Source organism: Schistocerca cancellata, chromosome 11 (genome assembly GCF_023864275.1).
Source record: "Schistocerca cancellata isolate TAMUIC-IGC-003103 chromosome 11, iqSchCanc2.1, whole genome shotgun sequence".
Classification (NCBI taxonomy): domain Eukaryota; kingdom Metazoa; phylum Arthropoda; class Insecta; order Orthoptera; family Acrididae; genus Schistocerca; species Schistocerca cancellata.
This window is the reverse complement of record NC_064636.1, coordinates 114081541-114097996: the sequence shown is the minus strand read 5'-3', so window position 1 is coordinate 114097996 and position 16456 is coordinate 114081541. Positions and strand designations below refer to the sequence as shown.

Here is a 16456-nt window from a genome sequence, read left to right as displayed (position 1 = left end):
TCTCCAGATCTCTCACCAGTTGAAGGCGTCCGGCGAATGGTGGCCGAGCAACTGGCTCGTCACAATACGCCAATCACTACTCTTGATGAACTGTGGTAACGTGTTGAAGGTGCATAGGCAGCTGTACCTGTACACGCCATACAAGCTGTGTTTGACTCAATGCCCAGGCGTATCAAGGCCGTTATTACGGCCAGAGGTGGTTGGTCTGGGTATTGGTTTCTCAGGATCCATGCTCCCAAATTGCATGAAATTGTAAGCACATGTCACTTCTGGTGTAATATACAGGGTGTTACAAAAAGGTACGGCCAAACTTTCAGGAAACATTCCTCACATAGAAAGAAAGAAAATATGTTATGTGAACATGTCTCCGGAAACGCTTACTTTCCATGTTAGAGCTCATTTTATTACTTCTCTTCAAATCATATTAATCATGGAATGGAAACACACAGCAACAGATCGTACCAGCACTGAAATGAGGATTGACACATTGTTGGATGAACCATTCGCAGAAGTGTACTCGTGGAGGCCAATCAGCTGCTGATAGTGCCTGCACACGCTGTACATGGTACGGAAACAACTGGTTCTCCCGTAGCACTCTCCATACAGTGACTTGGTCAACATTACCTTGTATAGCAGCAACTTCTCTGACGCTGACATTAGGGTTATCGTCAACTGCACGAAGAATTGCGTCTTCCATTGCAGGCGCCCTCGTGGTTCTAGGTCTTCCCCAGTCTCGAGTCGTAGGCTGGAATATTCCGTGCTCCCTAAGACGCCGATCAATTGCTTCGAACGTCTTCCTGTCGGGACACCTTCGTTCTGGAAATCTGTCTCGATACAAACGTAACGCGCCACGGGTATTGCCCCGTGCTAATCCGTACATCAAATGGGCTTCTGCCAACTCCGTATTTGTAAACATTGCACTGACTGCAAAACAACGTTCGTGATGAACACTAACCTGTTGATGCTACGTATTGATGTGCTTGATGCTAGTACTGTAGAGCAACGAGTCGCATGTCAATACAAGCACCGAAGTCAACGTTACCTTCCTTCAATTGGGCCAACTGGCGGTGAATCTAGGAAGTACAGTACACACTGACGAAACTAAAATGAGCTCTAACATGGAAATTAAGCGTTTCCGGACACATGTCCACACAACATCTTTTCTTTATTTGTGTGTGAGGAATGTTTCCTGAAAGTTTGGCCATATCTTTTTCTAACACCCTCTATTTGTCCAATGAATACCCGTTTATCATCTGCATTTCTTCTACGTGTAGCAATTTTAATGGCCAGTAGTGTATATGAATAATACCGTTCAGCCTCTAGTAATAAAGAAAATGATTTATATTTTACTCAATTTTTCCTATGTTTGCACCCTGTTTGATTTATTGTGAATACTATCATTTTCTTGCAGTTAGTAATTAAATATGAAAATACACGGTCCAGTTACATTAATATGACCACCGCCTATGTGCGATGGCAACGTTCAATAGCCACTGACATGCGGCAGGTGGCAGCACTGGCAGTGGAGGTTGAGTACAGCATTCTTTGGGGGGGGGGGGGTCAAAAAGGAGCGATTTATCTGACTTCGGAAGGAGGAGGCACTGTGGCGACTCCAGAAATTATGAAATACATGAAATGCATTCTCATGTGCGGATGCGGACAACCATCAGCTGCATAATGGAACGATGACCGCTCGTAATAAACGGGAGATCTGGGTTCGAGTCCTGGAGCGGAACAAATTTTCATTGTATTTATGGCATTATACTGCTAATGGTTGTCGCTCTTTCCAACTGTGAATGCATTTGATGTGTAGATTTGTTAACAGGTCGAGAACAGCCGTGTTTAGAATGCAGAGGGATCCAGAAGACTCTAGACACTCTCTGATGGTCAATATTAACGGAACAAAATGGCACACTGTTACAATTCTTGCACGAGGCTAAGGTTATTCTATGTGTTCAAAGTGACTCCCATTGGCAGCCATACAACGTCGATGCCAGTGAACTGTTGAACGAAATACGGCTGTCAGTGTTGCCGGTATGATAGCGGCACAGGGCGACTCGATGGTTTCTCGTAGCTTGTTCAGCGTAGCTGGTTTCTGTTAATGAACTTCATTTTTCAAGGTCCCGCTTTGGTAGAAGTCAAGAGGTTCAAGGTCTGGAGAATGTTGTGGGTAGTCAACGGCTCCTCTTCGACCTCTCCATCTTCCAGGCAGATTTTCGCCCAAGTAGGCTCTGAAATGTCTGAGGTAGTGAGGTGGACCATCATCTTGCTGTAGGTAAAATCACTTCCAAACACTTCTCGGTTGGCAGATAAAATCGATTTATGCAGCACAGGAAGAAACGCCTCACCAGTTACGGTACCCTTCAAAGCACCCAATCACAGACCAAATCGCACGTTAGCGCCAGACAGATTTCACATATTTGTCCACGTGAACGTGAGGTTTTTCAGGAGCCCAGGACACACACAGTTGTGGCGTTTTACAGTACAGTTCAGTTGGAATTGTGCCTCGCCAGACCAGATAACCGTTCCTCCAAACCGTTCACCCTCGCGAAGAGTGCTATCAAACCGCTCGTAGTATTCCGTCCTTCGATCCGGGTCGTGCTCGTTCATAGCGTGCAATGATCTGGGAATGTACACTTTTCAGAATTCGTTGTACACCTGTTCATCTTACTCCGATTTTTTGTGCACGCAGCTTCACCAATTTTTGAGGTGACTTAGTGAGATGTTGCAACACAGCAGCGCTGGAAGCTGGACTTGTTGATGTTTGGTCGGTCATACCTTTCTTTAGGCACATCCTGAACAGTGCCGTTCTCTTCAGATGCATCCCGAATATAATAAATTGCTGTAATCGTTGGTGGCTGAGTTACATGCACATTACGCCACTGCCCTTGTATCTCCGTCACCTTTTCGTACTTCCAGCACCACTTCAGTACGGCCTTGCGTTGCTCAAACGACAATCTCATGTCATTCATTGCTGCACCGTCATCTGCTAGGAACTGGCGGCAACAAGGGACTAGTCTACCGCGAAAAATTGCAATCCTACGTAATTTTGTTCCAAAGACATTAACTATGGAAAATGGAAATGGAAATGCCGTGTGGCTAGGGCCTGCCGTCGGGTAGACTGTTCGCCTGCTGCAAGTCTTTCGAGTCGACGCCATTTCGGCGGCTTGCGTGTCGATGGGGATGAAATGATGATGATAAAGACAGGACAACACCCAGTCCCTGAGCGGAGAAAATCTCCTACCTGCCGGGAATTGAACCTGGGCCGTTAGGTATGACATTCCGTTGCGCTGACCACTCAGCTACCAGAGGCAGACAAATGTCGTGTGAGTGGGGCCTCCCGTTGGATAGACCATTCGCCGGATGCAAGTCTTTCGATTTCACGCCACTTCGGCGACTTGCGCGTCGAAGGGGATAAAATGATGATGAGTGGGACAACACCCAGTCTCTAAGCGGAGAAAATCTCCGACCCAACCGGGAATCGAACCTGGGCCATTAGGATTGACATTCTCTCACGCGGACCACTCAGCTGCCGGGGGCGGACATATTAACTATGAAAGAGTGTGTATAATTCTTCTAGAACCCTCTGTAGATCGTGTCTGGCAAAATGGCGCTATGCAATACTGTCGCTGACGCTACTGTGGTGGGCGGTGGGCTATAGGTAATTAGCATGTGGAGATGTGTACAGGCGAACAGATGTGCAACTGTTGAGCAACGGACCGCCCAGATGAACCAAGGGGCTACCAACAGCGTAAGCTCAACGACTTCTCAGCGAACCTTCCTGGGTATGGACCTCTGCCGCTGGCGCCTGGTCCATGTACCCATGCTGACCATTGTTCACTGACGACGAAGGCTGGAGTTAACACGTCTGTACGACAACTGGACCTCCACTGAGGGCTGACAGGTGGCCTTTTCAGACGCATCACGTTTAATCACGGACAAATGGCCATTGGAGTGTGTGGCCTGGAACTTCTGAAAACTAACAACGTGCAAGAATCGACAGAAGCCTCCAGGCTGGAGGAGGAAGCGTTACGGTTCTGGAAGGCACAATGGATCACACAAACGTGCATCCATCCTTGGAAACCCCGTGTATGCTATTCGTTTTTCTGTGGCACAATGGCATCTACCAGCATCACAATGCAACATGCCGCACAGCTCGCTGAGTTTATGCAACGATCGGAGAGCACCAGGATGAGTTTCCATACTCTCCTCGCCAGCAAACTCTCTGGATTAAAACCAAATCGAGAATCTGTGGGACCACCTCTATTGGGCTAAATGGTCTAGGGCTCAACTGAGCAACCTGGCGCAGCACGCCACGGCAGTGGAGTCGGTATGCCTCCACATCCCTCGCAGTACCTTCCAGAACGTCACTGACCATCTTCCTGCACTTCTCATTGCTGTCCTCACTGCAACAGGTAGCTATTCAGGCTTTTGATAGGTGGTCACGTTAATTAGACTCTATGTATATTTTATACTTCTGTCCTCAAGAGCGTTCGGAAATGCTGAAAGTGAATTTTTTCCAGCCGTCGCCAGTATAAGGATAGAAAAAGTTTTCTTTCAAAAACTGTACAGTGTAGAATCGGTATGCCAATCAGGCATCCCACCGATGCACCAGGTTAAAGATGCCCGTTTCAAAAACACAGTGCCCTGCTGCATAAAGAAGTCCTGAACTGCCTGTTGCTCACCCTCGTCAGAGAGGAACCGTCGACCTTTCAAGGCCTGTTTTAAGGGACCAAAGGCGTGATAATCGCATGGGGGATAGATGAGGGCTATAGCGCACTTCCTCGAGTGCCTCCCACTTCAGTTGGCATAACTTCTCCGTTACTACGTTTGCGATGTAGGGAAGTGCGGTATTATGAAGCAGCAGCATCCGTTGTCGCAGTTTTCCAGAGTCGTGGTTCTTGACAGACATGCTCCCCATACACAATATTCATTCACCGATGGATTTCTAGCGACACCCAAGGAAAGAGTAACATGTTGGTCCTGTTTGGACGAATTTGGTAATAAATTCGCCAATTTCCAACTTTCCACACTTGCCACGCGCAACTCCTAAAGACGCGAATGCCACACTGGTCTCTTGTCAACACATCGCTGCTTATATAGCCGCGACTGAGTCGCTGCGACAACAGCCGGCCGGAGTGGCCGAGCATTTCTAGAAGCTACACTCTGGAACCGCGAGACCGCTACGGTCGCAGGTTCGAATCCTGCCTCGGGCATGGATGTGTGTGATGTCCTTAGGTTAGTTAGGTTTAAGTAGTTCTAAGTTCTAGGGGCCTGATGACCATAGCAGTTAAGTCCCATAGTGCTCAGAGTCATTTGAACGTTTTTTTTTTTTTTTTTTTTTTTTTTTGCTGCGACAACACCCTCAAACGAAAACTTCTTGATTACCCCTTATACTATATAACAAGCAATACAGAAACACTGTGTCATCAGTGGAGAATCGCGTCTGTTGTACAAACAGATTTCACAACAATAGCAAATGCAATGTAGCTTGGTTTCAGTACTTGCAGAGCATCTACACTGAAGCGCCAAAACTCTGGTATAGGCATACGTATTCAAATACAGAGATATCTAAAGAGGCAGAATACGTCGTTGGGGACGGCAACGCGACCGCTACGGTCGCAGGATCGAATCCTGCCTCGGGCGTGGATGTGCGTGTTGTCCTTAGGTTAGTTAGGTTTAAGTAATTCTAAGTTCTAGGTGACTGATCACCTCAGATGTTAAGTCCCATAGTGCTCAGAGCCATTTGATTTTTGCGATCGGTAATACGAGTATACGTCACCCATATGAGACAAGTGTCTGGTGCAGTTCTTAGTTGCTGCTGCTACGATGGCAAGTCATCAAGATTTGTTTCAATGTGGTGCTATAGTCGGCGCACGTGCGATAGGACACAGCATCTCCGAGGCAGCCATGAAGTGGAGATTTTCTCGTACGACCATTTCACGAGTGTGCCGTGAATATGAGGAATGCGGTAAAACATCAAACCTCCGACATCGTTATGGCCGGAAAAAGATCATGCAAGAGCGGGACGAACGACGACCGGAGGGAATCGTTCAACGTGACAGTGGTGCAACCCTTGCGTAAATTGCTGCAGATTTCATTGCTGGGCCATCAACAAGTGTCAGCGTGCGAACCATTCAACGAAACATCATCAGAATGGGCTTTCTGAGCCGAAGGCTCATTGTATAGCCTTGATGTCTTCATGACACAAAGCTTTACGCCTCGCCTGGACCAGTCAACACCGACGTTGGACTGTTGATGTCTGGAAATATTTTGCCTGGTCGGACGACTGTCGTTTCAAATTGCATTTAGCGGATGGACGTGTACGGGTATGGAGACAACCTCATGAATTCGTGGTTCCAGCATGTCAGCAGGGGACTGTTCAAGAGTGTGGAGGCTTTGGAATGGTGTGGGGCGTGTGCTGTTGGAGTGATACGGGACCCGCGATACGTCTAGATACGACTCTGACAGGTTACTCGTTCGTAAGCATCCTGTATGATCACCTGCATCCATTCATGTCCATTGTGCATTCCGACGGACTTGGGCAATTCCAGCAATTGCTATAGATTGGCTCCCGGAACACTCTTCTGTTTTTAAACACTTTCGCTGGCCACCAAACTACCCTGAAATGAACATCACTGAGCACATGTCGGATGCCTTGTAACGTGCTGTTCAGAAGAGATCACCACCACCTCGTACTCTTACGGGTTTTATGGACAGGCCTGCAGTATTCATGGTATCAGTTCGCTCCAGCACTACCTCAGACATTAGCTGAGTCCATGCCACGTCACGTTGCTGAACTTCTGCGTGCTCACAGGGGTCCTACGTGATGTTGGTCAGGTGTACCAGTTTCTTTCGGTCTTCAGTGTCTATATGCATATATTGGTGGAGATTCGAGATTTTTGCAGGTAATTATAATTATACTACTAAATATGGAACCACGCTACCCTAAAAATTAGTCTCCTCCTCGAGGCATCAACCTAATACTACACATCACTGCCTCTGAGTTTGATGATGATCTCAATCCCGTGAAGAACAGAGCTCACAAGTTTCTTCCTGAATGTCAGATGCAGCTATAGCCACTGATTGACAACGAGATCCTGAAGGGATGTCGATCGGTATGCTACACCCATTGTTCCAAATAGTTCGATACATTTACTGTGAGACTCATGTCGACTGATTAAGAGCAGCATTCAAGGTGCGATTCTGTGAGTGAGTGCCTTTCAAATCAGCAACGCATGCTGGCAACCCCATGAACACGTATGTTGCCACCTAGGAAGATGGAATTATCCACAGCGCACTCATCATGAACGTGCATAAGAAGGAGGTACAGCTGGTCACCCAGAATGCTGAAATATACATACAGGTTCATGCTATCAGTCTATCGAAGTCACGATGCGAAAAGCAGCCTCAAAACATAATAGATCGACCTATGTTCTAAACTAGACACTGCATGGTGAACGACTCATTGGGCCGTATATGTGTTCGACGCCTTACAGTAATTTGAGAAGCATAATGTGCTAGGAAGAGGGCGTTCTTGATACTTTGTAAAGTATAGCAATTCATGTCCACTGATCAGCCAAAACATTATGACCACTGCCCACTGCAAGGTTGTATGCCTCCTGGTGGCATTGCGGACACACGACGAAGTAAGAGAACTACGTAAGCCGAGCAGAGACGGATGGGCGATTACTCTAGCGAAGATATGTGTTGACAATGGGGAAATGCATTGACACAAGCGACTTTGGGAACGGTCACATTATTATTACGCAGTAGCTGTGAACATCTCCAAAACGGCGAAGTTGGTCGAATGTTCACGTGCTACTGCCGTGAGCATCTACAGAAAGAGGTAGAATGACAGTGAGACTACCATTAGGCGCTAAATGGTTGGATGTCCACAATCTTCACAGAAAGTGGGGTTTGGAGGCTTGCCTCCACTGTACAGTAGGATAGATGATGATCTGTGGCATCCCTGCCGAAAGAGCACAGTACAGGTGCACCAACAGGTGTTTCGGGGTACAGCATTCAGCGCACATTGTTGAACAAGGGACTCGACGGCAGACCAGCTCTGCGTGTACACATGCTGACCCAACGACATCGTTGGTTGCGTTTGTATTGGTCTCGGGATCATCGAGATTGGACCGTGAATCACTGGAAATGCGTCAGCTCGTCGTGTGAATCACGGTTTTGCTACCTACAGGTTGACAGTCGTCTCTACAAATGACATCATTTAAGGAAAAGGCAACTCGAGCCGTGCAGTGCGCCACGGACGCAAGCTTTCCGAGCAGCATTGTGCTGTAACAGACATGCTCCTGTGCTTGCATGGGACCTGCGTTAGAAATGGAGAATAGCCGCGCGGGATTAGCCGAGCGGTCTCTGGCGCTGCAGTCATGGACTGTGCGGCTGGTCCCGGCGGAGGTTAGAGTCCTCCCTCGGGCACGGGTGAGTGTGTTTGTCCTTAGGATAATTTAGGTTAAGTACTGTGTAAGCTTAGGGACTGAAGACCTTAGCAGTTCAGTCCCATAAGATTTCACACACATTTGAACTTTTTTTTTTTTTTTTTTTTTTTTTTTTGAGAAATGGAGAATACCATGTCAGCCTTCGATCATCTGTATCCCTTCATGCTTGATGCCATCTTCTAGCAGTATAGATGTTCGTGTCTCGAAGCCACAATCGTGGTGTAGAGATTCGAGGAGCATGATACAGAAATCGCGTAAATGACTTGGCCACAAAATTCGCCTATGCGATTCCGATGGTTCCCATCTGGATCGCTGTCCCCTGCCCCCACCCCCTCCCCCTCGCCCCCCTGTCACCGTCTACACAAATCAGCGCTCAGTTATTTACCAGAATTACATGAGTCGTACGTTTGCATCTAACACCACATTCCCCCACAAACCTATGAACGAACTGTAGAATCGATGATTCGCAGAATACACTACTGGCCATTAAAATTGCTACAAGAAGAAATGCAGATGATGAACGGGTATTGATTGGACAAATATACTATACTAGAACTGACATTTGATCACATTTTCACATAATTTGGCTGCATAGATCCTGAGAAATCAGTACCCAGAACAATCACCTCTGGCCGTAATAACAGCCTTGATACGCCTGGGCATTGAGTCAAACAGATCTTGGATGGCGTGTACAGGCACAGCTGCCTATGCAGCTTCAACACGATACCACAGTTCATCAAGAGTAGTGGCTAGCGTATTGTGACGAGCCAGTTGCTCGGCCACCATTGACCAGACGTTTTCAATTAGTGAGAGATCTAGAGAATGTGCTGGCCAGGGCAGCACTCGAACATTTTCTGTATCCAGAAAGGCCCGTACAGGACCTGCAACATGCAGTCGTGCATTATCCTGCTGAAATGTAGGGTTTCGCAGGGATCTAATGAAGGGTAGAGCCACGGGTCGTAACACATCTGAAATGTAACGTCCAGTGTTCAAAGTGCCGTCAATGCGAACAAGAGGTGACCGAGACGTGTAACCAATGGCACCCCACACCATCACGCCGGGTGATACGCCAGTATGGCGATGACGAATACACGCTTCCAATGTGCGTTCACCGCGATGTCGCCAAACACGGATGCGACCATCGTTATGCTGTAAATAGAACCTGGATTCATCTAAAAAAATGAAGTTTTGCCATTCGTGCACCCAGGTTCGTCGTCGAGTACACCATCGCAGGCGTTCCTGTCTGTGATGCAGCGTCAAGAGTGACGGCAGCCACGGTCTCCTAGCTGATAGTCCATGCTGCTGCAAACGTCGTCGAAATGTTGGTGCAGATGGTTGTTGTCTTGCAAACGTCCCCATCTGTAGACTCAGGGATCGAGACGTGGCTACACGATCCGTTACAGCCATGCGGATAAGGTGCCTGTCATCTCGACTGCCAGTGATACAAGGCCGTTGGGATCCAGCACGGCGTTCCGTATTACCCTCCTGAACCCACCGATTCCATATTGTGCTAACAGTCATTGGATCTCGACCAACGCGAGCAGCAATGTCGCGATACGATAAACCGCAATCGCGATAGGCTACAGTCCGACTTTTGTCAAAGTCGGAAACGTGATGGTACCTATTTCTCCTCCTTACACGAGGCATCACAACAACGTTTCACCAGGCAACGCCGGTCAACTGCTGTTTGTGTATGAGAAATCGGTTGGAAACTTTCCTCATGTCAGCACGTTGTAGGTGTCGCCACCGGCGCCAACCTTGTGTAAATGCTCTGATAAGCTAATCATTTGCATATCACAGCCTCTTCTTCCTGTCGGATAAATTTCGCGTCTGTAGCACGTCATCTTCGTGGTGTAGCAATTTTAATGGGCAGTAGTGTATATTGCATCACAAAGATGGCCCAACAAGCTACTGACCAGGTGGTCAAAATGTTTTGGCTCGTCAGTACAGGAGCTGCAAAATAATGGACGTAACACAGCTATGGGTAATACAATAACGAACATAGTAGAAGGAAATTTGTACCGGCACTCATCACAGTGTTGGTTTATGCAAGAGTTCTCACCTCATCCCCCCCTCCCCCCCAGGACCCCCACCCCCTCCCCGGTCTCTCTCGATTTTTCGGTTGTTTCACACAGCACCACCTTTGTGAGCTCTTTCCTGAAAATTAATTTCAAATTTTTTAGCTTAGTTTTCATTAAACTTTGCTCCGCAGTTGCAGTATCGCCCACAAATGTTTCACCCATCTCTTCCTACACCCTACTTTTTACATTGTTGTTCGTGTGATGTTCTTGGTGCAGTTTCCACAGACAAGGACGTTTGCGGTACAGCTGTATAAGTACTACGGTGTGGTCTTTCGTCCACTACTACTCCATACTTCAAGAAAGGTGGGACCACCGGGCTTTTGAGAATCGGTCGCAAATATCCCCGGCTCGTCGAGTATCAGTACAGTAAAATAGGTGGACAAGGAGACACGACAGAGTTGCACAAAGGATTTACCATGTCTGGACGTGCCCATGCTTTCACCTTGAATGAAGCCACTCGATTTGTTAGCGTATCAGCGCGGTAGGTCATAAAATATTATAGCCGGCCACGATTTGATATGAATGTCACACCTTGTCAACGACAATCGCGTTCATACCTGACAGCGCTGCTGTCAGTAAATGTAGTTACATCTCGACCAATTTCCGAGCAAACAATGCGAACTGCCTCAACAGACATTCGGAGCAGCATACCACGCAAAACGCTGCTGCTCAAAACGACAGAGAAAACGTCACGTCTTCAATTGCCAAAACAACACAGAAACCGGACAGAACCTTCCAGCAACTGAATAGAGTGGTCTGATGAGCCGTGATTTTCCTTCTATTCATAAGATGCTACGCATCAAGTTCTCTAAAGGTTCAATGACGCGTTTACTAACAAGTGGATCTGTGATGTTTTGGGGGTGTTTTCCATAGCGTGAGGGTCAGGGCGTGACTGGTACGGTGGTGAGTGAGTCGGCTGATGGAAAATGAAGCATCACCTCCAAGGCTGAAAATCGGCAGCAGCTATGGGGGTTCCTAGAATTGTTGGGCAAATTTCCAGTAAAACATCCCTGGTTGTAACAGCCCCTTATTCATACCAACTACACAGTTTGAGCCCAACCCAGAGAGCAGGTTGTTGCTCTCAACGACATACGTGGATACTGGAGCATGGTGTGCTAGTGTTAGCACTTTGTCCGTCCAGCGGACAACCCACGCGAGAAGCCACATTGCTGACGTCCACAAAACTACAGAGCCCTGACACAAGCGCTGTACCATCGGCGAGAGATCACCATGGCAACTCGTCATGGTTCAACAGCTCCACTGTTGTAGTGACAAGACACCAGGATGGATGGTCTTTAAACTGTGGTGCCCACCATGACCAATGATGATGGCGAGTGCCCACCCTGAGCCATGGATTTTGGCTCACTCATTCAGATTATTGTTAACATAAAATAGGATGTTTATTTCAATATCCTTGGTGATCAAGTATTTCGTTTCTTGTACACTTCATGGTGATTATAGTGACGACAGTCCCATCTGCCGAGAAGGCTGCACGCATATTTTCCTGGTTGACGAACACCCTGGTACCCTATCGCACCTTGACTGGGCTGCCACACCACTTTACCCTATTCCCACATAAAATGCCTGGGACTATTTTGAACAGTGTGTGTAATGTAGCAATCAACAGCTTTTCAATATGGGAAATTTACGAGATGTAATCAGCGCTGAGTGGCTTCAGCTGGGTATGGCATACGTGAAGCAACTTGTAGACTCTCTTCGTCGCACAACTGGGTGCATTACCAAGGCTAGAGGTGGTGCCACATGGATTAGTGTCACAGTTCCTGGGTGTGTGACAAATTTTTGTTTCATTTCATTATCAACTCAGAATTTTTAAACGGTTTTTACTGAATCTGTTACAGCTATTACTTAGCCTTCATTTGCTTACTTAACATAAGACCGTTCCCAAAATACACACATCAAAAAAAGTTTTGCATCACCCCAGTTCCCACAACTCTTGAAGATAGACTTTCACTGTGGATATTATATCACAGACATAGCGCCTTTGACTGTTCAGAGATGTCACTAAACCCACCCAAAAATGTAAACAGCCATGCATGAGCAGCGCCTATTAGACGGAGGGGGTCCGACAGCCGATGAGTTCCAGTCATTCGACCAGGAAGTCTGTAGTTGTGTTGTCTGTAGTTCTACCATGTCTAGACGGCCAATAGCACGGTGCGGTCACATCCGCATCGTTACTTTGTACCAGGAAGGGCTGTCAGCAGGCGTCTCGGAGTGAAGCAAAGCGATGTTGTTTGTACATGGAGGAGTTACAGAGAGACAGGAACGGCCGACGACACGCCTCGCTCAGGTCGCCCGAGGGCTATTACTGCAGTGGATGACCGCTACCTACGGATTATGGCTCGGAGGAACCATGACAGCAACGCCACCATGTTGAATAATGCTTTTCGTGCAGCCACAGGACATCGTGTTACGACTCAAAGTCTGTGCAATAGACTGCATGATGCGCAACTTTACTCCCGACATCCATGGCGAGGTCCATCTTTGCAACCACGACATCATGCAGCGCGGTGCTGATAGGTCCAACAACATATCGAATGAACCGCTCCGGATTGGCATCATGTTCTCGTCACTGATGTCGCATATGCCTTCAACCAGACAATCGTTGGAAACGTGTTTGGAGGCAACCCGGTCAGGCTGAACGCCTTAGACACACTGTCCAGCGAGTGCAGCCAGGTGGAGGTTACCTTCTGTTTTAGGGTGGCATTATGTGAAGCCGACGTATGCTACTGGTGGTCATGGAAGGCGCCATAACGACTGTACTATATGTGAATGCCATCCTCCAGCCGATAGTGCAACCATATCGACAACATATTGGCGAGGATTCGTCTTCACGGACGACAATTCGCGCTCCCATCGTGCACATCTTGTGAATGACTTCCCTCAGGATAACGACATCGCTCGACTAGAGAGGCCAGCATGTTCTCCAGACATGAACCCTATCGAACATGCTTGGGATAGATTGAAAAGGCCTGTTTATGGACGACGTGACCCACCAACCATTCTGAGGGATCTACACCGAATCGCCGTTGAGGAGTGGGACAATGTGGACCAAAAATGCGTTGATGAACTTGTGGATAGTATGCCACGACGACTACAGACATGCATCATCTACTACATCTAACATTTATACTCCGAAAGCCACCCAACGGTGTGTGGCGGAGGACACTTCACGTGTCACTGTCATGACCTCCCTTTCCTGTTCCAGTCGTGTATGGTCCGCAGGGAGAACGACTGCCGGAAAGCCTCCGTGCGCGCTCGAATCTCTCTAATTTTACACTCGTGATCTCCTCGGGAGGTATAAGTAGGGGGAAGCAATATATTCGATACCTCATCCAGAAAGGCACCCCCTCGGAACCTGGACAGCAAGCTACAACGCGATGCAGAGCGCCTCTCTTGCAGAGTCCGCCACTTCAGTTTGCTAAACATCTCCGTAATGCTATCACGCTCACCAACTAACCCTGTGACGAAACGTGCCGCTCTTCTTTGGATTTTCTCTATCTCCTCTGTCAACCCGACCTGGCACGGATCCCACACTGATGCGCAATACTCAAGTATAGGTCGAACGAGTGTTTTGTAAGCCAGCTCCTTTGTTGATGGACTACATTTTCTAAGGACTCTCCCAATGAATCTCAACCTGGTACCTGCCTTACCAACAATTAATTTTATATGATCATACCACTTCAAATCGTTCCGTACGCATACTCCCAGATATTTTATAGAAGTAACTGCTACCAGTGTTTGATCCGCTATCATATAATCATACAATAAAGGATTCTTCTTTCTATGTATTCGCAATACATTACATTTGTCTTTGTTAAGGGTCAGTTGCCAATCCCTGCACCAAGTGACTTTCCGCTGCAGATCTTCCTGCATTTCGCTGCAACTTTCTAATGCTGCAACTTCTTTTTATGCTACAGCATCATCCGTGTTAAGCTGCATGGAACTTCCGACACTATCTACTAGGTCATTTATATATATTGTGAAAAGCAATGGTCCCGTAACACTACCTTGTGGCACGCCAGAGGTTACTTTAACGTCTGTAGACGTCTCTCCAATGAGAACAACATGCTGTGTTCTGTTTGCTAAAAACTCCTCAATCCAGCCACACAGCTGGTCTGATATTCCGTAGGCTCTTACTTTGTTTATCAGGCGACAGTGCGGAACTGTATCGAACGCCTTCAGGAAGTCAAGGAAGATGGCATCTACCTGGGAGCCTGTATCTAATATTTTCTGGGTCTCACGAACAAATAAAGCGAGTTGGGTCTCACACGATCGCTGTTTCCGGAATCCATGTTGATTTCTACAGAGTAGATTCTGGGTTTCCAGAAATGACATGACACACGAGCAAAAAACATGTTCTAAAATTCTACAACAGATCGATGTGAGAGATATAGGTCTATAGTTTTGCGCATCTGCTCGACGACACTTCTTGAAAACTGGAACTACCTGCGCTCTTTTCCAATCATTTGTAACCTTCCGTTCCTCTAGAAACTTGCGGTACACGGCTGTTAGAACGGGCGCAAGTTCTTTCGCGTACTCTGTGTAGAATCGAATTGGTATACCGCCAGGTCCAACGCAAGAGGACGTGCTACTGGGTATTAGAAGAGGTACCAGTGTGTACAGCGATCTGGACCACCACCTCTGAAAGTTTCGCTGTATGGTGGTACGATGTTTTCATGAGCAACAAAATGGGCGGAGATGGTGTTTATGTTGATCTCTATTCCAGTCTCTACATGTTCTGGAACTCTCGGAACCGAGGTGATGTAATTTTTTTTTTAATGTGTGTACGTGTCTTGCCACTATAAAGAAGTACAATAACAAAATAACTATCCTACTGAGAGGAAAAATCAGAACAAAGGATATGAATATAAAACTTACTGTGGCATGATGATGAGCTCGACCAGCATGATGGACAGGAAGATGAAGAAGGAGCTGAAGAAGTAGGTCGACATCATGCGATCGCCCTCCTTGGAGTACTGCAACACAGCGAGAAGTCCTTTTTTATGTGTAAAGCATGCCCACAGCTGCAGCACAACATCGATATCACCACTGTGCACAGAATTCCTGGTATGGCCCAAGCTCTGTGAGCCTGCTGTTGTACAGGAGGCAACACATGCTCTGACTCCGTCAAGTTGTCTTAGCCGCATTATATGGGTTAGGCACGGCCTTGGAAAGATATCAGAGGAAATCGTTGCGCCATGCAGCAGTCTCACCTCCACAGTATACGGTAATATATGCTATACAATATCTTATACAGAGTGAAAATTATTCAAAAACCGACTAAATTTTGGGGGTTGTATGGGAAACCAAAACAAACGTTTTCTCTAAGGTAATAATGTGATTTTAAAATAAATTGTTCCACATCATGACGGTTCATCAAACAAATCAAACTAAGTAGGTAACCTTCTTGGACCCATAGCCAAAAAACGCAGCACATGTAACACTTTTATCACTTGTGGGGGGAGGTACAAGAAAATACATAGGTACATATAAACTAATGTAACTTTTATTGTATGAAAGATAGTTGAATCAATTTGAAGTGTTGAGAATATGTTATTGGTTTTAAAGCAATTTATTTTTTTAAACTTTTTGTCAAGTAATTTGATTAGACATGTGTGGGTACTTTTGGAACATTTGCTATCACACGAGGAACATTTTCTCAAACATTACTTCACTTATCACTTTCAAAATACGGTAGGTTATTCTTAGTAATTAGATAAACAAATCTGTATAGCATTTTTTGAGCATCACTCTTACAACCCAGCAACAATTTTTTAAACTTGTGTGTATGATATAATTAAATAAATTGGATAGTTATGCACTTTGAAAAATTTTGTAGCCCAGTGCTATTACAGTAAGTACAAAACTTCATCTATTTATCTGCAATGGTTCAGA

At 46.6% G+C, this 16456-nt stretch overlaps 1 protein-coding gene across 1 annotated transcript in view; it reads right to left on the bottom strand.

Annotated features, from left to right (window-relative positions):
* The window catches only part of LOC126108294 (adenylate cyclase type 5-like), a 693279-nt gene that overhangs the window by 209266 nt on the left and 467557 nt on the right, over nucleotides 1-16456 (bottom strand). The window contains exon 9 of the mRNA XM_049913517.1: nucleotides 15440-15537. Within this exon, the coding sequence (XP_049769474.1) occupies nucleotides 15440-15537 (98 nt within the window). The remainder of the gene's footprint in view (nucleotides 1-15439; nucleotides 15538-16456) is intronic.